The sequence below is a fragment of the Furipterus horrens genome, unplaced genomic scaffold (genome assembly GCF_987537825.1).
Source record: "Furipterus horrens unplaced genomic scaffold, mFurHor1.1.pri manual_scaffold_6, whole genome shotgun sequence".
NCBI classification, from domain to species: domain Eukaryota; kingdom Metazoa; phylum Chordata; class Mammalia; order Chiroptera; family Furipteridae; genus Furipterus; species Furipterus horrens.
Window position 1 is genome coordinate 121,649,186 of NW_028327176.1, and position 17,522 is coordinate 121,666,707.

At 38.6% G+C, this 17,522-nt stretch overlaps 1 protein-coding gene across 3 annotated transcripts in view; it reads right to left on the minus strand.

Moving 5' to 3' along the window:
* FILIP1 (filamin A interacting protein 1) overlaps window positions 1–17,522 on the minus strand; it is a 208,007-nt gene that overhangs the window by 6,201 nt on the left and 184,284 nt on the right. For 2 of the 3 annotated variants that reach the window (XM_090282674.1, XM_090282676.1), the window contains 2 exons: window positions 9,640–12,445; window positions 5,977–6,795 (listed from right to left, as the gene is read on the minus strand). In XM_090282674.1, the coding sequence (XP_090138800.1) occupies window positions 6,589–6,795; window positions 9,640–12,445 (3,013 nt within the window). In that variant the 3' untranslated portion in view covers window positions 5,977–6,588. Of the gene's footprint in view, window positions 1–5,976; window positions 6,796–9,639; window positions 12,446–17,522 lie in introns of those variants that run through there. The other variant, XM_090282675.1, reaches the window with a different exon arrangement.

A 17,522-nucleotide genomic window follows, 5' to 3' on the forward strand; every position in this document is an offset into this window, starting at 1 on the left:
TTTAGCCCAGTGAGTGTGGGTAATTTAGCCTATGTATGAGTGTGGGTAATTTAGCCTATGTATGAATATATACTTTGTTCACTTGAAGTAGTTTTATATTAAATAATGAATAACATACTAGGAGAAACCAAAGACCTGACTTCATCATTAATAAGATGGCTAGACATCTTTAAGCCTTGGGGTTTTTCTTGTTTTGTTTTTGTTTTCATCTTTAATAATAGAAGTAATTATCTTCTTGACCTCTACAGTTTGATTCAGCTCTAACCAGCCCTTGACTTTGGAATTCTGTCCATCACACATTAGCACAAATAGAGAGGCCAAAACTACTTTTACCAGATAAGCAATTAACCATTAGTTCTTAGGAAAAGCGTTATAGCAGAATCCTTTAAGTTGCTTGCTAAACAATAATGAAGCATATCATGTTATGATTGTAAGGAGGAATGCCAGAATCATAAAATATTATAGCTAAATGCAAAACCAAATCATGGTAAGGTGATTTGCCAAATGTTAGACAGCCTTGCTCTGATCTCCTGGCTTTCAGTCCAATTTCAGGTATCCAGTCCATTGGTCAGCAATCCACTTTTTCTGGATGTTCACCTTGATATTTATTCTACATCTATATCCTGCTTATTGGTGGTGGTGTTTGGGCCTCTAAAATGAGAGCCTCTCTGGCCTATTTTAGAGGGTTCTTCATGAATCTAAAGAGCAAGACAAAGCACTCAAAACTTCCTCTTTCCTGAAGAGTCTTTCATACTCCTCATTCAAGTATATTTATACTTCATAGCAAGTTCTCAGGCTCCCCTTAGTTCTCCACACACGTGATGGCTTCAGAGGCGAAAACTCCCCCGTCCCCGGACCCCTAGCTGTTCTGCACCCATTACTTTCCATGGTGCCTCTGGAGGGAAGGAGAAGTACCTTACACTATCCAGAACGGCAGTACCTAGGTTTCCTCTAATTCCATTCACTCTTTACCTTCACATTCTCACATGTGCTCTTGCAGTACCCTCCCTGTCATTCTCACAGGCTTGCATGGCAGACAAAGGGAAGAAGCGAGAACACCCCTCTTTTCCCCCCAACTTTCAGCCATCCTTCAACTGCTGGTTTTCTTTCTCTACTCTAAAGGCCAAGTTTTTACAGTAATGGACAGGTTTTAAACCCCAGGACAGATTCTGAAACTATGGTTTGTTTTGCTAATGGAGGCAATGTTTTTAAAAGAGATTTTGAACATAGAAGGACATAACCACTAGAAGGAAAGGTAGAAGAAAGGGCAACCCAGGGAGAAGGAACAAGTTGATTAAGTTAAGGAAAGGTGTCTGGCCATTACTATGGAGGCCATCTGTGGGCCAGGGTGGCAGGAGTCCAGACAAGGGAGAGGGAGGGATTGTCAGAGACGGGAAGTAGAGAGCCAAGGTCACAGAGAGCCTCGAGTGCCATACCAAAAACCTGGCATTATATTCTATAGGTAATGATGAACATTTGGAGGGTTTTCAAATCGAGGAGTGATATGATCCACTTGCACTTTGGAAAACAAATGGAAAATGAATCAGAGAGTTTTCAGATGGGAGATTATGAAACCAATTAGGAGAGTACCAGAGTAATCCAGATGAGAAGTAATTAAAACCGAGACTCAGGCAGTGGTGGGAGAAATGGAGGTCTGGGTTCAGCTGCGTGCAGTGTTAGGGGGTTAGAATATGAGAGACTTGTAGAAGGGTGAACCTAAAATGGCTACCAGACTGCTGGCTTGGGTACTTGGGTGGATCAGGACACCCCTACTGAGGCGGAGAATAGTAAGAGGAGAAGGCTTGGAAGAGGGATGGAGGAGGTGTTGAGAATGCTTTGAGACAAGCTGAGTTGGAGATAGCGGTTTGGTAGTTATCAGCATATAGGTGATAACTGCAGCCATGGGAGAGAATAAAATAACAAGAACTAGCGTGTAGTGCAGAAAACCACTTTTGATAGAGACAAGGGGAACAACAACCCTTAAGATGTATGCCTAAAATATGGAGACTGAGGCTGAGCAGTGAGAGAGGTCAAAGGAAACCCAGAGATTAGATGTCTTGGTCATAGAGGGAGAAGAGCATAACATCATTCTGTTTTCACCCTTACCAAAGACTAAAAGAAAACAACCTAAGAAGTCCTGGGCCGAGGTAGAAAACAGGCAGCACAAACTGAATACAGGGGAGTGAAAACGTTGCCACACTGGACTGTGAGATGCTCCATCTCACCTCCCCTGATCTATTCCCAGAATACCGGTAGCCTGCCCAGGAAGGTTACTGAAGGATTTTTCTCTGTAGAAACTACTGGGAAGTATACTTCAAAAAATAGGAAGACAGACAGATAGACAGACAGATGATGATAGATAGACAGCTACAGTTAAGCAAAAGTAGAAGAAATCCAGGAAACAGAGGATTTAACACAGGCAAAAGGACAGCCAGACACCTGTGCAGCAGGCCAAGAGGACAAGTGGGCCCGACTAAGGAGAGAAGTAGAGGGCTGAACTAGGAAAGCCTCAGGGAAAACATGAAGCTGATGTGTTTCAGGGTTTGGTGGGCATTTGGCAAATCTGTTAGGAACATTTGGAAAAAAATAAAGATAGATACCTAGAAAACCAAGCAGATGAAAAATTAAAGCAATTATTCATTTGAAGAGGAAAAGTGGTAAGAAGGAGACAATCATAGTGTAGTACTTGACTCAGCTGGAGACAGTATTTAAATTTACAATGTAAACATATTAATTACAAACATACAAATGCTGACTACTGATTTATAAAAAAAATGTGATATCATATTGGGAGGATGGAAAAGGGGAGCTAGGACATGTGAGAGGACTAAATCCTCAGCCATCAAGTTAATAATGATAAGACAAAAATAATTTCTAAACTTGATGAATAAAAAGTCAGAGTACAAGTATATATTTAGAAATCTGGAGATAAATACCAGAAGAAACAGCTAAGGGTTAGAAATGATTTTCTCCAGGGAGCAAAACCCAGAGAAAAGGAACGGTTGTTTTCATTGTCTTGTAGCACTGGCTGATATTTTAACTATGTGTACAAATTATTTTAACTGGAATAAAAAGTAATTAAAGAATAAATGGGAAGTATGAAAGTGGAAGCATAAAAATTTGTGTTGTGACAATGACATAACTTGGCAGCAGGGAGGTCTGGCAGGAGCTAAAGAGGACTGCACAGCAGAGGAAAGAATTGTCCTACCACGGAACAGGCCAGAGCATATTTATATCCTGTGTGGCAGCAACAAGTGAAAAGGAGAAGATGAAAGAGTAGAGACGGAGGAGGTAACCAATGAGGAGACCCCGGAGGAGGAGGTAAGAGGTAAACGCTAACCTCCATCTGAGTTAGGGAAACTGGAATCTTACGTTCTCGTTTACTGGGAAACCCTCTGTGCCCTTCCTGTTACCTCTTCATCTCTGCCCTCGGACCTCCCATGTAAATGAGCTCCTCCTATCTAATATCCCTGGGACTTTCCAGTCAGGAAAGCCTCACTCTTTCCCCAGTATTCTGAAGCTATGAGGGGATGAGAAACTCAAGTCTCTGTACACTTTACACTCTTGGAGATGGTTTCATTTCCCTGAAATTATGCTCTTCCCACACACAACTCATCAAAGCTATTTCTTCACTCGCCTCTTGAAAATATTCGAGTAAGATATCTGGTAACACCGTACCCTTATTGAAGATGATAAAAATCTCTAGAGAGCCCTGTTGTCACCCATTAACTTGTCCTCACTGAAAATCTGATAAAAATGCCATTAATAACTAAATGACTCTTTTTAAGCAGGTGACTGGGACAGGAAGGTCATTTTCAAGATGTGAAAAATACCCTTAGGGCCATATCCCACACAGAAACATTTCCGGTATCACGCATGCTAAATGGCCACCATCAGAGTGTGCTAAAATGGTCAGCACATAAAAATTATTTTCAGGAGGGGAAGACCAGGACTTCTGTGTAGCTGTGCAGATAGTGCCCTGCACATCCTCTAGGGGTGCCAACACATTGAATCTGTGGCAATGGCACCCCATCCCCTCCCCTCTGCTCCCCAGGGTGGGACCTGAGCAGCAGCTATTCACAGCAGTCATTCACAGCAGCCCTGGTGAGACACTTTTTATTTTAGTACACAATGCTATGTTCCAGGATGGGGAAAAGACTGACCTTTTAATCCCATTTACTCTTATAAAAGTACATTAAACTGCATCTTAAAAACATTATACTCACAAATGGAAGCTGGAGTTGGAGTGCCTTTAATCCTCCACTTCCTATCCCCAGTGGATTTCATTCCTAGTATGTGGTTTAGAACAAAGCTATCCAATAAACGAAGAGTTGGTTCTAAAATTACAAAGAAAAGCTGCCATGGCGGTTGCTCTTTATCATTTCTGAAAAGTGAATATGTGTTGTTCTGCCAAGTTTTCTTAGTAGTTGTACTTTGTAGGTGGTTCTGCTCCAAGACCCAGATGTATAAGCGCACTGTGCGTGCACTGCTGAGTCTTCCGGAGCACTCTCCCTGAGGACGGTATGGACTTCCAGGCAGAAATGATGTAAGCATGGTGTGAGCAGGTAAGAGCAAAAACAGCAACAGTGACAATAAGATTACGATAAAAGTCACTGAAAATGGCAGGTCAACTCAAAAGGAATGCAGTGTTTCATACTTTTGACACCTTCATTTGCCTTAGTACAGTATGTTACGGTACAGTAACGCTAAACACCCTAAATACCAGAGAATACCCTTGTTTTTTAAAAGGATTGTGTCCACTTTCCAAAGGGGGTGGAGGAAGGAATTTCCTTTTAAAAAAAATACAAGTCAGTATTCGAAATGGAAAGATTTCTTGTTTAAACTTGCTTACAGTCATATTTTATAAAATCTTCATTCTTAGCCTCTCCTTCTACCTTTAAATCTCATTATGGCATGTCTATCATGGTTGCTCAATATTTTTCAATACATGTGCTGAAACTGATGAGCCATAAGGAACAGAGATCAGATTAAAGGGAATGTAAATACTGTGAGGCATCTACCACCATCATGTATAATTCAAGTCTAAGTTCTGCAAGGTATAGGAAATCTGGTGTGGAAAGAACTTAGAGAAGTTTATCATAGGCTATATTAATATATGTATATTTATATATACATGTATGTGTGTGTGTGTGTATACACACACTAAATATATATACATATATATTTTTTGTGTGTTTACACACACTAAATATATATTTAATTTTCTCTTTCCCAAATATCAAGAGCAGGGAATATCCAGATAATTTTGGAACCCTCAAAATTCAAAAGTGAAAAAATAACCTATAACTTTGTAGTTATTGTATTTTTGTAATGTTCACCCCATTGACTCAAAAATCTTGACAAAGTTGTCTGCCTACATAAGACCTCATATGCTATGCTACAGGTTATTAGCCTTGAGCTCATTTGTGGTTATTTGACTACGAAGCAGTGTTCACTTTAATGTGGTTAATCTCCTCACAAAGACACCTGGCATTTTGCACTCACACATTGTTTCATGCTGATTAAAACATGCTCAAAATTAATGAAAATGATTCAAACACAAGTAAAACTGACAGGAATAATAATACACTTCTCTACAGCACACTCACACACACACAATCATGAACTGGATTTATATTTGCAAGTGAAGTTCACAGCTAAGGAAAATATTTCAATTCAATTAAGCTATGCATGATGTCATTTTTTTTTTTTCTTGGCATTAATGTATCAGAATTTACTTTCTGCTATTTCCTATCCATTACAACCTCTGTTGAGCTATATGGGGCCATTTGGCAGCTCTATTCATTGCTCCACGGTCTAAATCAATTGCACACTTAAATAGAGCATGAGTCTGACATTAATGGTTCTTAAATTATTGTCTATGAAATTCTGGGAATGTTTTGGAGATGGCCAAAACCTCTACAATACACACAGACACACACAAATAAGTAAAAACTCTGCTTTAGGATTCCATATTTCATTTCCACTTTATTTCACATTCAAATTATTTCCTGAAATCATCTCAGAGACTTTTGGTTTTGCAAAACTTTAGAGGTTCAAGCCCTGTGATAATTAAATGTTTCTTCCAGCACATGAAGCAAATTCGGGATTTGATAGAGGTAAATGACAATTGTTAAGGTACTTCCTATTTCATAATAGAATTTTTGAAAAAGCAATTTTTGTTGAACAAGGCTTATCACACTTGATTTACAGTTAGGGAATATGAGAGTTGACTTTGGAGAGGATGTTATCCAGCTCCCATATCTCATTGACAGAAAACTGAGGTTCAGATCGGTTAATTGATGGGTCCATTTTCTAGAAGCAAAAGTGGGACTAGACGTCAGGCCCTGTCTCAGGCCATTTCCTGGATCAAGCTCATGGCAAACAGTAGTTTTGCTGGTTAGTTCTGTTCCCCAGCATCCAAACAATTTCACAAAATAGTAAAGACACATGGCTATTAGTAGATTATGTTATAAACAAGATATTTAAAACCTAAATTAGTACATGTAAAGAGTTGGTGCAGACAGACAAGGTTTGTTTTCACTGCAGCAGTAGCGTCTGCACAACATACCCCCTCAGCCACTGCCCTCAGCCCTTCCCCCCTCCAAGAGAGGTAGCGCTGCCGGCTGCAGATTTCTTCAGCTCTATTTTCATAGACTGAGTCTCAGCTCGAGGCTCGAATTTGGCCAGATTTCCTGCTCCTGGAGCTGCCACTACTGGCTTTCCTGCTTTCATACCTTTTGACATAGGAATGCGGGTGGGTGTAGGCCGCTGGGATGACCCATCTGGTCCTGACTGTAAGAGAGAAAATACAGAAACACAAGGGAGATGGTGGTGAGTTTTGCCCTGGATATGCATCCGTCTGAACGTTAGCAGGACTCCTGCACAGGCGACCCCTCCCCAGGTAAAATTATCTTTAGAAATTTGAAGTCAGTCTCTAATCTATTCTGACTGCATCCCTTTCTCTTCTCCTGAAACATCTATGCCAAACTTCCTTCTCTTCTCAAGCTCCTACCCTACTGAACATGACCTTGCCTCCTATTTCACAGGGAAAAAAAAAAAAATACAGGCCACGTGGCATTAACTCAGGCATTTTTATTCCTACTGTCCCCCAATTTATCTCCACTCTCTTTGGATAGCCAGGTCTCCCGAGGACTCAGACTTTTCTCAGTTATTATTGTCACTGATGACCACACCCTCTTTCTTAATGTGTTCCAAAGACTTACTGTAATTTCTTACTTGAGTCTCACCCCTCACACCCTATCTCTGGCAACTGCTTTTTAATCGCTTGCTGCTTTGGCTCCTTGTTCCAGCTTGCCTGCCTGCTAAATGTGGGCGTCACTGTATTCCATTCTCAGCCCTCCTTTAACATTTTGTATTCATCCTGAGAATCGCCTCAGTTATCAACTGATGTGTTGACGAGTTCCAGACCTCAAGCCTTCAATGCTCTTCTTAAATACAGATTCATGTTTCTAACTGCTTGCTAAACGTTTCCAGTGTTCCTCAGGCATCTCAAATATAACATGCCCCGCACATTATCTTTCCCCCCAAACGGTAGCCACCCCCTCCCCCGTGTTTCTCATCCTATCCACCCATACATCCAAGCCACCCTCCATACTCAATTTGTCATGAAATCTTCCATTCCGTCTTCAGTGTACCTCTGTCCTCACTTTACTACCATAGCTTGAGCCTACACCATCTCTAACCTAGAGAATTACAACAGTATCTCTGTCTGCAGCCTCTGTCCCCTCTAATTTATCCTTTAAACCGTTTTATAGACATTATCTTTCTAAAACATAAATAATGTTTTTTAAATCACCCTTACCCTTTCAATACCCCTTGTCTACTCCCTGAGAGCAAATGCCAGTTTCTTAAGGCATGTGCCCCTCTTCGTCTCTGCCCACAGTTTGTCTCCATTTTCTGCTCTTGCATTTTGGCTCCGTGCCCAACTCTGCAGCACTGTGGGACAGCTCGCCCTTCCCCGAACATGCCAGGCTCCTCCACGTTGCGGTACCTTTGCACACACTTGTTCTCTCTACATATTCTTTCCCTTTTCCTTCTTGAAAATCTCGCTTCCTCTGTGAAAATCTCCTTCTCTGTGAGGCCTTCTCTGGTGGTTCCTTTGTTTGAACTTCTATCGTAAAACTACTAAGTACATTCCAGTCCTGACTGTCCCATGAAGCTGAGAATTTCTGAAGGTCCTCTTTGCAGTCATTACTTAATTCAGTGGCTAAAGTGTAGCTAATACTCAATAAATTCAATGCTCCAATGAATAAATGCAGAGATAAACTATCCTCGCTACTTGATTTCTAAGAAGGCTATCACAAACGTTTTGTTGTCCTTAATTTAATAAGATTGGATATACCTGAAGTAGATGGGCCATTACTCAGGCCTTAGAAATCTTAGCTGTTTTGAAATCCTATTTGTGTATGGGGTTTAATCAGTAGTCATAAAGGTTGCTACAGAAGGTAAGGCTATCTTGATCTGACCCTTGAAATGGGAATAAGATGTTCCAGCAAAGAAATCTGCTCTCAGTTACAACAACTGACACCTCCACTGTCTTTTTATAAAAATTCAAGCTATGCTCTGTGTTGCCTAAAAGGCAATATTGAACCATTCGAGACGGGTGAGTGATTCTGAATGCTATTTGGCTCCTGGAGTCAATAATGAAAAGCTTCACTGGCAAAGCAATTACTAATTCACATTCTGACGCATGTCTTGAGTCTACATTTGTACATAGAGAATTAAAAGCAAACTATATTGAAGATATGGGAAAATAAGCTACAGTTTCCATCCCTAGATAAATAAGCTTTCTTGAGAGTTTCCAATATATGCTGAAGAATTTGTTCAGAGTCTAGGAATCATAATTTCTAGTCTGCTCATTTAAATTAATATCTAAATAGCACATGACCTTCTATAATTTCATTTACCTATTTGTCCCCAATAAATGAAGACAATCACTGGAAGCGGTTTAAAAATTAGAATTTATTTTTAAGTTCTGGCTTTTATACTTTGGGCATGCTTTTTTATTATTATTTATTTAGCCTTCCAGCTGGTTATAAGTAATATTTATCAAGCACCTGCCCTCTGCAATATACTATTAATAAAATATGGTATTTAGACATATAAACTCACTTCTTTTTTACTTTGAAAAAAAGTTTAGTATTTTAATATTAAAATCTCTTAATCATTATTTTGGAGTATTCTATGGACATACATAATCACATACTGAATATTTTAAGTTATGGAAATATAACCCAGGAACAGTTTTAATTTTTCTTGCATATTGACCATTTCCCTTTAGTCTCCATTTTTAAAAGTATTTTACACATAAAAATCAAATTTTAAACATTATCACTATATGCTAACTTACAAAGAGGCCATCTTGGCAAGTATTATGGGGATCTCCATAATTTACATGAGAAATTTTTTTCTGTCAATATTAGTTCTATTTATTAAAATATTAAGCCACTCTTTATTTTCATTTCTTGATGTAGATAGTCCTCTAGAAAATATATGCTAGTGGGTTCAGGTTGAGCAAGAGGCAATTTCTTTTTGTTTTATTTTGGGCGTTGGGTATTCTCACTCTTCACTTCTTCTTCCCTCCCTCTGCCTGCACTTCAAACCTCTTCTACTCACCACTGACTGGGTTCCTCGAGTAGATGAGGTTGTGACTGGTGTTATGGTGATAGTGCTTGTCACTTTGTTTGCACCAGGGCGTGAGGAGAGATGGTTCCTGGGAGAGCGAAGGACAGTGCCAGTGGAAACCTCCTTTTCAGCTGTCACGTTGACAGGTCGGACAGTAATAACTGGACTTGCTCCTTCTGCAGAAGTCCCAGGGGATCGTTTAAACTGAGAACCTAAATGAATGTGAATTTTATTGTCTTCTGTGGTTATGATATTAGCATTAGAGTTGTACTTCCGTACTGGAGTTGGAACAGTCTGTTTTTCTGGGGTGACTTTGAGGACAGTCCTTCCCATGGGCATTTCCTGGGAGTCGGGAGAAAGTGCAATCTCAGCTGGGGCAGCCGATGTAGACACTGTCATTATCTGAATAGGGGATGTAGGCCTGTCTGCAAACACACCTCTTCCACTGTCTGGGGTTTTCTCTCTGGAGTATGTGGTGATTGTGACTGGGGACATGGCTCGCTCTGTGCCGAGAGTACTGTCTCCACTTTTTGGTTTTTGAGACATAACATTTGGTGATGGAATAATGGTTATCCTCGGTTTCTGATTCCCTAATGTAGGAATGACAGTGGTACTAGAGAAGAATTCTTCAGATGTCGGGCTTGTTATCTCCAAAGTCGCAGTGCTGTTCTCATGGTCCGGCGTCACTCGAATATGCAGGGGCTGGCCCTGCTTTGGTGAAAGAACCAGCTCTCCTGGGTGCCCTGGACTGGAACTGGTTCGCGGCCCTTTCTCTTGAGTGACTGAGGGCCCATTTTCCCTTTTTCTCATCCATGGAATCCAAGACTTGCGCATAGTGAGCTCATTGGCTGCTGGAGGATACCTGTCTAGGACAGAGGATCGTTCCATGGGTTTTTTCAATCCCACCTGTCGAAGGTTACTCATGATGTGATTTTCTTCTTGGAAGGATTTCCGTATAAATACTGCTGGTGTTTCCTCTTCTGCTGCATCGCTGCTGACAGCATCAGTCTGGACTCCAGTGGAGGTCACCGGAATATCTACCATTCTTCTTCCATTCATACTGGGTCTCAGAGCTCGGCTATAACGTTTAGAAAGCTCTAACTCTTTGGTCAGATTGAGGACCTCCTGGCCCATGTTTTTGTTCTTATTTTCTTCTTCCATAAATCTTTGCTGAAGGACAGAATAATCTACTTGGAGCTGAGAAAGCTGATCTTCTTTGTTCATTAATTCATGAATCTTCTCTTTAAGAGCTTGTACTTCGGCTTTTAAGTCTCGACTTTTAGCCTCTTCCAACCGAAATCTGTGTCTCAGCTCAGCTTCCTGGCTCACGGCCTCACCTTTCTCTATTGCTTTATTCTTAGCAATTTGGTGCTTTATCTCCTCCAGTTGCTGAGAGAGGAAATTAGCCTTATCCTGCTCAGTTCTAAATTTCTGCTCCAGCTGATCATACTCATCCTCTGTCTTCATCAAATCCCCTTCAACGACCTCCAGTTGTTGGAGACGCTTCTTCAGTCTCTCAATTTCAAGTGTTAGCTCCTTAATCTTGTTATCTTCTGGGCAGGTAAACTCAGGCCCTTTTCGAGACCTTCCTCTTGTTATTTCTCTTTCTACTTCCTCTATCCCATCAAGTCTCTTCTTTAACAAGTCAACACTACAGCTTAATTCAGATGATTTTTCTTCTTCACTTTTCAGTTTGCTTATTAACTCGTCTCTCTCTTTTGTCAAATTGTATACTTTTTCTTCCATTTCAGATTTCAGTTTTAAAAGCTTCTTACTTTCTTCGATTAGTTTTTCAGTTACATCCATAACCTTTCCTTGCTCCACCTTAAAATTTTTGTTGAGTCCATCCACTTTTCTCTCTTCTTGCTTTATTTTTTCCATCATATTTTTCCTTTCATCAACCAGCATCACAGTAAATGACTTCAGCTTTGTAAGATCATCTTTTAGGCTTAATTCAGCCTTTTCCAATCTACTTTCAGAACATTCCAGTTCTTTAACTCGACACTTGACCACCTCCAGTTCATTTAGCAGGTCTTTGGTTAAGTTCTTTTCTTTCTCCAGGTTTAAATGTAGCTGGGTGCATTCAGATTTACTCTTGCTAAATGCTTCTTCCAATTTCTCCAGTTCGGACATTCTCTTCTGTAACTTCTCAACTTCAAGTTTGAGCTCCCTACTATGGTGTTCTTCCTCCTGCAACTTCTTCCTCAATTCCCTGCACTGGGATTCAGTTTTAGTGATCTCCTCATCTTTACCCTCCATTTCAAGCACACGCTTCCGGAGATTTTCCACTTCTGCCATGAGGCTGGAGTTGCCACATTCCCCTTTGGCAATTTTATCTCTTAACTCCTGAAGTTCTTCCTCTGCCTTTTGCAAATTTTTGTTGGTCTCTTCTAGCTCCTCGATTCTTTGAGTTAAGCCAACCAGCTTGAGTCTAAGTTGCCTGTTGTGAGACTCTTGATTTGCCAACTTAGCATTCATCTCTTCATGCTCTTGGGAAAACCTCGAAGCCTTGTTTTCAAAATCCACTTCTAACTTGAGCAATTTCTGCCTGTCTTCTTTGGATTTGGAAGTAATGGCTTTGAGCTTTTCTTCTTCTTCCCTCAGTTTCTGAGTAAGATCCTGTACTTTCTGGCTTTGCAGGCCAAGTTGCTCAATATGCATTTGTCTTTCATCCACCAGCATGAGTGCAAAGGACTTTAATTTCACAAGCTCATCTCTTAGTTTATTGAGCCTCTTAGCATTTTCCTTTTCTTTCCGGGCTTGGTAAGCCTTTTCTTGTTCAAGGAGCTTTTTCAACCTATAAAACAAAATTCATTAAAAAATTATATTTCATTACTTTATATTATACTCTATATATTCTATTTCTATATATTATATTTATTGTACATATTAAAAGCTTAATCAGCAAATAGGTTTATCTTAGATATTAAATAAAAATAAAATGCTAGTCCAATGTCTCATCAAATACTACAATATCAAGGTTTAACAAACAGCCTTTAACAAAACTAAATTAGAAGTCAGTATATTACTTGCACTTAGAAAGGGGTAGTGATTAGAAATGGGCAGAAAACAGTTTCTGATTCATGATATATTTGTTGCTTACCCAGGCTTGTTTTGCTTATAAAATTTCTGTAAGCAGACCACTTACACGTTCCTTTCTGCATATATATTACACTTCATTAACATGACCATTGAATAAAACTTAGGTTGTGCAATAATAATAACTGTTTATAGAGTGCTTTCTGTATTCCAGGCACTGGAAATTATTTTATCTTCATAGCAATCCTATGAGACATGTACTGCTAGTATCATCCCCATGAGGAAAACTTGCCAGAGGTCACAGAGTCAGTAAGTGACAGAGCAGGGATTCAAACTCAAGCTGTAGAGTTTCAGAATCCTGGTTCCTCACATCTGCATCATATGACTTCAAAAAAGAAATTTACTTTAAATGAAAGAGCAGACCCAGAAAAGAACCTTCAGGTTCTCTTATTTCATAGGTAATTGTCACCTGATAAGGACAAAGCAAGATGATCTTTCTGATAGAACACTGATCTACACAAACTGATTTTAGTTAGCACCAGAACTGGCACAGGATTTTGCCTGTGTCCTGATTTAAACAATTTTTAAAAATAGAGAATTAGGTTATGTAGGAAATCTGAATTGCTATTAAGACAAAAATGTGGCAGCCGCAGAAATGATTATTTCTCACATGTATAAAATGCATTTTCTTTATTGTGTTTATGCATGGCTTTAAAAACTAGAAATATAAATGTGCCAGAGTACATCTTTACCATCTTTGTGTTTGTCAGTTAACTTGCACTGATTTTTAAATTATTTTTAACTATCCATAAAGTTAAAATAAAAGTGATATTCACCATATGAGTGTAAAATGAATTTTAGTAATTTATGTTTATAATAGAGGCAAGTTATAAACAACTACTAACATGTATTTGTTTAAGTACATTTTCCTTTTAGTATATTTCCCATCTTAACTATTCTTAGTGATTTATGTCATATTTATGAATAGATTAGCTGTTAGCCAAGTACATAGAAGTTAATAGTCTTGCAAGAAACAAGGACATAGTGACTCCCAAACCAGCAGAAAGTCATTAGTAACAAAGGGCAAATGTAATTAAAGGGTCTCAAGGGCAAATGTAATTAGAGGATCTCTGAGAAGGGAGTTGACAACATTAGCATATTTACAAATCACAATAGGGGCATTTAGATGATGGAGTTAGATTGTAACTCAGGAGTAACCAGTAATGGAGAAATGGGGAAGAAGGAAAAGGGTGGAGGAGCTAATCGCATTAGGGTGAGGAAGCTAATCAATTTCACTTTAGAGTGGCAATTTCACTTTAGGGTGGGCACTTAACTATAAAACCAGCTTTCTTTGTCTACTTTGTGCGCACATTCTCCTGGCTGAGGGTGCCCCCGACTCTGCAGACTTGTGAATAAACGCCTCTCTTTGCTGCTCAAGTCCTGTGTCCCAGTTTTTATTGTGAGCATTTCTCACAGTCTCACATTGCATTGTGTAAGAAATGACTGAACATACACAAAGAAGCTCTTTATAATCAAATCCAGTGTCGGATATAGAAATGGTTCTGATGATATCATGAAGATTTTTTAATAGAATTTATTTTTATAAAACATATCCTTGTGTATAAGTATCTATTAACTAAATGCATTACTTACAAAGCAGATGACTTTATTCCTAAAATAGGAGAAAAAGATTATTTTTAAATCTTATGGACTTCCACGAGCAATACTGTAATGGCTTGATTAAGTGTGGTTGCTACATGTATAAAGGGTATTTTGTTGATCATCTTCTCTTTTTATTTGGAGTCAAAACAACTGAAATAATATCACAGAACTATAGAGTAGGAAAGACTTCAGGGTATGTGTTCAAATTTTAATCCATAAGAATTTTTATATAATTATCTTGTCTTTGATAGTAAAACCTGGGGCCCTGATGTTTCAGCCAAAGGAAAGTAGGAGGCTTTCTCATCAGTAGGAAATTCTTTGAGCTAGAACATAACCATGATAGGAATTTGGCTTCCAGAAAACTGCATTTTTCAGGTGCTAGCTGTGATTATTTTTCTTTTTCAAATCCCATTAAGCTGTTTCTCCTTCCCTCTTCTATCACATCTTAAACCGTTCCCCTCTCTTAATTAGAGTGGACCTAACAACAACACATGGCCCATTCTCTGCACTCTCCCCAAATCTATTTTCCTTATTGGTATAGTTGGGGGTTAGATCCAGGACCACAGTAAATTTGGATGACTCACTTAGGACAGCCAGTTAATAGTGTTCTATGTAAGTAGATCTGCATTCATTTTCAACAGGCAAGGCCTTAAGGATGGGAAGGATGAGATGAATTGTGAAAACTTTGCAAAAGGTAACTTGGCATGGGCTTTGTGACTGCTTACAGATAGAGAAAAATTACTTCAATGCTTTGGGTATGAATTATTGCAAATAATAAAATCTCTAACAAGAATATGAAAAAAAAAAAGAGGAGAAAGCATATTAAGATAAGTAGAAAGCAGAGGCAAAAGCAAAATAGTCAAGCTGAAAAGTATACCAGGCAATAGTTAACAATACTGTACTGTACACTAGAAGTTTTGTTAAGAGGGTAGATCTCCTGTTAAGTGTTCTTACCATAATAAAATTTAAAAAATTGCAAAGTACACCAAGCAATTAGAAATGTAGTGCTTTGAAGATAAATCCTATGAAGTTTACTGTTCATATATAACTTAACCTATTATCCTACTCTCCCAACTGCATTTCTCCAGTCCAAGCCCTGAGCATCTTTTGCTGATAACTCTGCCAACAGCCTCCTGAATGCTATCCTCACAGTCTCAGCATTGCCACTTGTTGGCTGTATGATCTTGGATGAGTTATATAACCCTTCTCTATACCTCAGTTTTTTCACTGATAAATTGGGTGCCCGAATAGTATCTGATTCACAGGGTTTGTATGGAGTGCTTTATATATTATAATATACAAAAAGCACTCATAACAATGCCAGCCCATAGTAAGTGGACTTTTAGCTTTATTATTATATCTCACCCAAAAGTAAATATGATCATGTCACTCCATGGCTTTCCATGGTTTCCTATTTCTCTAAGAATAGAGGCATGAAATTCATAACATGGCCCAGCACAATTTGATTCTTGATTACCTTGGCAGGTTCATCTCAAATCAATCTATCCCATTATCTAAGCTGCTAACACTCCTTGCGTCTGCCATGCCTTCTGGTTAGTATTTCCTCCCTGTTCTTCCTTTTACTTTGACATACACACTAGAACATACCTGGCTGATTTTCATCTTTCAGGTCTCATTTAAATGTTCCTTCCCCCAGGAAGTCTCCCCTAACCAACCTGATTAAGTTAGATCTTTTTATAAATTCCCATCCTAACAGCTATAATTTTATATTGTGCTTTAAATAATTAATGTGCATTGCTGGGTACCATTTTCATGTAATTATGCTATTTAAGGAACAAAACAAGAGGGTTTTAATGTTGCTTGTGTCTTACTACCTCCTCTCCATTCTCCTCTCTGCCCATCTTGCCATTCTTCAACCATGTGCTGGTTCAAAACATATTAGCATTAAAAGGAAACAAACCAGAATAAGACTAAGGTAGATGTATTAGTAGCCTGATTCTGATCAGTAGTTACAGGCAGAGCCTTAAGTATCCTGAAATCAAATTTATTCACAGCAAGTTCTTCATTTTCTACAAGCATTTTATCTTATTTAGAGGGCAAAAGGAAGAAAAGTAAATAATCTAATAGGTTTTTCAGAATTCTCTTGCCTTAATAGCTATTGAATGTATTCCTCATTTCTCTTTTCAACCTAAATAAAACTATATTTTGTAACTTGCAAGTTTGTCATTTATAAACATGTTAAGAAATTCAATTGTTTTCAACTAGAAGAATTTAAAAGTATAAGCACAAATGTTCTGATCATTTATGATGTGTACATTTGTCAAGACGCATCAAATTGTATATTTAAAATCGGTGAATATTACCATATGTAAACTATATCTCAATTAAAAATTAGTAAGAAGGGTACTATAAAAAGCCCTGGATAGTATTCCAAGATGTCAGATAAAGAGAGAAAAATTATAAGCAAATACTATAAGAAAGTGACTTAAATATGATAAAGAAACATAAAGTAGGTTATTAATCTTATGGCAGAAAGAAGTGAAAGCAGAATTCAGAAAGATAAAGAGAAGGAGGGCTGGCTTTTTCAGGTGGTATTGGAGAGGCTAACAAGATAATTCATTTTGGGGAAATAATGTTTCAAGTACTATAAAACTTCTAGTCCAAATATTATTTCAAGAGGCTTTTAAAAGCCCACCTGAAACTCCAATATTTTCTAATACCTAATTTTAAAAAAGTAAAGGCTAGAAAGAAAGGTCTTTGATAATAAAACCTCTTATTTACCAACTACCTATTACATCCTGAGAAATAAGGGATTTTGGACCAGATCCGTTTGACTGCAAACAATGTACTTTTAATAATGCTATTCCTCAAATAGATATTGCTTGAACAGTTCAAATTTATAAGACTTTGTGTTCATTTAGCTTGACTCAGTCTATCCTTCTTGAATTGTCAAGAATCTCTTTGGACTCTGTCTTGTTGCCCAATATAACAGCTTATGTCAAGCCTTATGTCAATGGCAAAATGACCCCAATCACTAATAAAAAGGCAGGTCAATACACAGAGCCCTTCAAACACTCTCAAGATCTCCCTCCTGCTGGCATCAACCCATTCAATAGCATGGGCATTGTCATTCAGTTAGGATGAACCCACTGGGCTGTTATTCCTTATCTCTTCTGAGCTCTCGATCCTCCCCTACAAACGTGTCCAACCAC